Source organism: Zea mays, chromosome 9, assembly GCF_902167145.1.
Source record: "Zea mays cultivar B73 chromosome 9, Zm-B73-REFERENCE-NAM-5.0, whole genome shotgun sequence".
NCBI classification, from domain to species: domain Eukaryota; kingdom Viridiplantae; phylum Streptophyta; class Magnoliopsida; order Poales; family Poaceae; genus Zea; species Zea mays.
Window position 1 is genome coordinate 33083107 of NC_050104.1, and position 3018 is coordinate 33086124.

At 47.7% G+C, this 3018-nt stretch overlaps 1 protein-coding gene across 3 annotated transcripts; it reads right to left on the minus strand.

Annotated features, from left to right (window-relative positions):
- Positions 1-980: 980 nt before the first annotated feature.
- Positions 981-2255, minus strand: LOC100382131 (uncharacterized). 3 transcript variants are annotated; one of them, NM_001318254.1, is made up of 2 exons: positions 1731-2067; positions 981-1583 (listed from the first exon to the last, which is right to left on the minus strand). In NM_001318254.1, the coding sequence occupies exons 1-2, from the start codon at positions 1947-1949 to the stop codon at positions 1200-1202; spliced, it is 603 nt and encodes a 200-aa protein (NP_001305183.1). In that variant the 5' UTR covers positions 1950-2067; the 3' UTR covers positions 981-1199. The 3 variants fall into 3 exon arrangements, with proteins under 3 accessions (NP_001305183.1, NP_001168363.1, XP_020399345.1); XM_020543756.3 differs by having other exon boundaries at positions 988-1601; positions 1731-2255; NM_001174892.1 differs by having other exon boundaries at positions 981-2067.
- Between the last annotated feature and the right edge of the window lie 763 nt (positions 2256-3018).

The following is a 3018-nucleotide window of genomic DNA, read 5'->3' on the forward strand; positions in this document are numbered from 1 at the left end:
TCAAGGTGGCATGTATTACGAGGACTCCCATTTTACGAAAGAAGTATGCAAGTGAAGATTATAATTGCTTGTTTTGCTTTGCATAACTATTTGTTGGACCGAGGCCACATAGGAGGGTCAGGGAGTAGTTCGCATGGCCAAGCTAATTACGATGTGTCAGATTGGTGAATGTAAATGCAAGTCAAGAAATGACATTAGTGAGAGATTGGATCGTTGCTGGAGTATCATTAATGTAGTGTATGTAATGAAGTAGTTATATGTAATGAAGTAGTAATATATTTATGTAGTGTATCTCATATTGTTGGGTAGATTGTGTAATCATGCAATGTATTGGGGTAATGACGTTGGTAGTGATCACCTCTCTGGTATTGAGAAATCATGCAATGTATTGGGGTATCGATCACTCTCTAGTACTGAGTAATCATGCAATGTATTGTATTGAGTAATCATGCAATGTATTAACGGTTTCATTAAGTAAACCGTCAGTGTATATATATTTCCACTGGCGGTTCACTCAATACAACCGTCAGTGTAAATATTTGTTTTCCACTGACGGTTTAGTTAAGTGAACCGCCAGTGTATATGATATTTACACGGACGGTTCACTTAACTAAACCGTCAGTGTAAATATATTCTTTCCACTGACGGTTTAGTTAAGTGAACCGCTAGTGTATATGATATTTTCACTGGAGGTTCACTTAAAACAACCGCCAGTGTAAATATATTTACACTAGCGGTTCCTTAAGGCGGGCCCACCTATTTATTTTCACTGGCGTGCTGTAACTGAAACCGCCAGTATAAATTTCTGTGTACCGCCACTTTAGAGCTCTTTTGTACTAGTGCGCGGTTACAAGAGGTTGATTTACACCAGATATGTTTCTATAGATATTAATGTATTTTATAGTAGAAGTTTAACCAAGTTTGACTTGAAACACTATTCTGGAGCAGTAGATTGGATTCACAACTCACACTCACGAATTAAGCAGCTGGAGGATCCTCATAATGTATTGATTATAATTTTATATACCAGACTTACATAATAACCCGCAAATCTAATACCAGAAAACAAGCACGAAAACTGCACAGTAATATAAACTTCTCACACATGAGTACATGACATGAGAAAAAAGACGAACTGACTCTTCCACACTGTATAATGATATAATAATATCCATATATGACTACAGCTGCAAAGCTGCTTATGGCGGTGCGGCGCCAGTGGAGATGACAAAGAAAGACTCGATGACGTCCCTGGCCATGATGACGACGTCCCTGACGCTGGCCGGGAGAGCGAGGAGCCAGTCCATCCCGGCGTTGGTGTCCTTGCTCTTGCTGATTTCCTCCGCGTACTCCTGCAGCTGCACCCTGAGCGCCACCAGCCCGTCGTTCAGGGTCTCGAACTCCCTGAGCTGCTGCACCATCAGGTAGGGGTCCGGGTCCCAGAAGACCTCTGCGACGGCGGGAGGGGCAGCAGGATTCAGTGTAGCGATGGTGGTGTGACGCCCAGCAGACCCGGCGTTGGAACCCTCGGCCCCCGCCGCCAAAGCCCGGCCGGTGGTGGTGATGGCGGCGGTGGTGGTACCCTGCAGCATAGAAGTGTACTGTGATAAGGTTGTTATCTTGTCCAAGGGCGGCGGAGCAAGACACTTGGTCAAGTCGATCTAATGGAATGGCGGTGATGGTGATAAGCATAGAAGTTTTGGGACGGAAGGAGTAGATAGGACATTGACCTGCTCCTGGTGATGGCGATGGCGGTGGTGGTGATGGTGATGGTGATGGCAGTGGCAGTGAGGAGGGTTCCCTGCAGACGGCGGAGGCGGAGCACCCTGACCCTGACAGCAGCGGCCGACGTGCGGGCAGCAGGTGGTCAGCTGGCGCATCATCTTCCAGTCAGCTCTGCACGTGCCACACTGCCACTGCCAAATCTCCGTGGTGGTGGTGGGCTGCATGTTTGCGCAAACTTTCTGCCGAGGCCGAATACCAACGAGTCGAGTAGACGAAGGAATCACCGGCGAGTTCGATCGGCCCCAATGCAAGGGTCTCTGTGTGTGCGTGGGTGTGTGGACGGTGGTGGAGAGGTAGATGGCGAGGCGGAGGAGATGGAGATGAGGAGATCTATTTATACATGATGACGCGTGCGGAGGCTGCGATCACCAGTCGGTCGCCAAACGAGAGCGTTTCCCACAGCGTCGTTTCCAAGCGACCCTTGGCACCTGTTCAGTTGCTTCCTTCAGTCGGAAGGTCCCTCTGCTTCCGACGTGAATCGCACGCAGGGTTTAGAGGTTCAGTCTCAGTACGCAGCCTAATCTCTCACAATAAGGAGAAGACGCCAATTTGATCTCTCTCATGTCGTGTATACCGTTTGACAAACATGGTAATGCTCTTGCCACACCCGTGACATATCTTTGCCTTTATCTTTTATGTTCGGTCGGTTACGAGATTCCTCGCTACTCACATTCACACGACTGACTACGACTACACGAGAGGCGGTTGGCCTTGATCAGACAGACAGCTGCCCAGAGCATCCTGTGGAAGGCAGGGGATGAATCCAGTCCCTCTATTTTGTTCTCTTCGAACATGTCCTTGATAATCTCCTGCGAATACAATGTTGACATGTACTTTATGGTTTGGATTGATGATAACTGATAAGCGATTGTCAATATACACTACCGAAATTAGGCTCTTTGCCGAATATACGAAGCACTCGGCGAAGTCCGGAAAACTCTCGGTGAAAGCTTTGCCGAGTGTGACACTCAGTGAAGAGAGCTCGGCGAACTGTACATCGGCAACAACTTATTTGTCGAGTACATTTTATCGGGCATACTTTGCCGAGTGTCACAAGTTACTCGGCAAAGAAAAGTCACTGTCACAGCGGCTGGTAACGGAGACGGCGCCTTTGCCGAGTGTACTAGGTGACACTTGGCAAAGAGTATCCCTTTGCCGAGTGTATTAGGTGACACTCAGCAAAGAGTTTCCCACTTTGTCGAGTGTCCGTCGAACTAGCACTCGACAATAATG

Coding starts and splice junctions, on each gene's coding strand:
- LOC100382131 (NM_001174892.1), bottom strand. CDS start 1,692: ATGCTTATCACCATCACCGCCATTCCATTAGATCGACTTGACCAAGTG.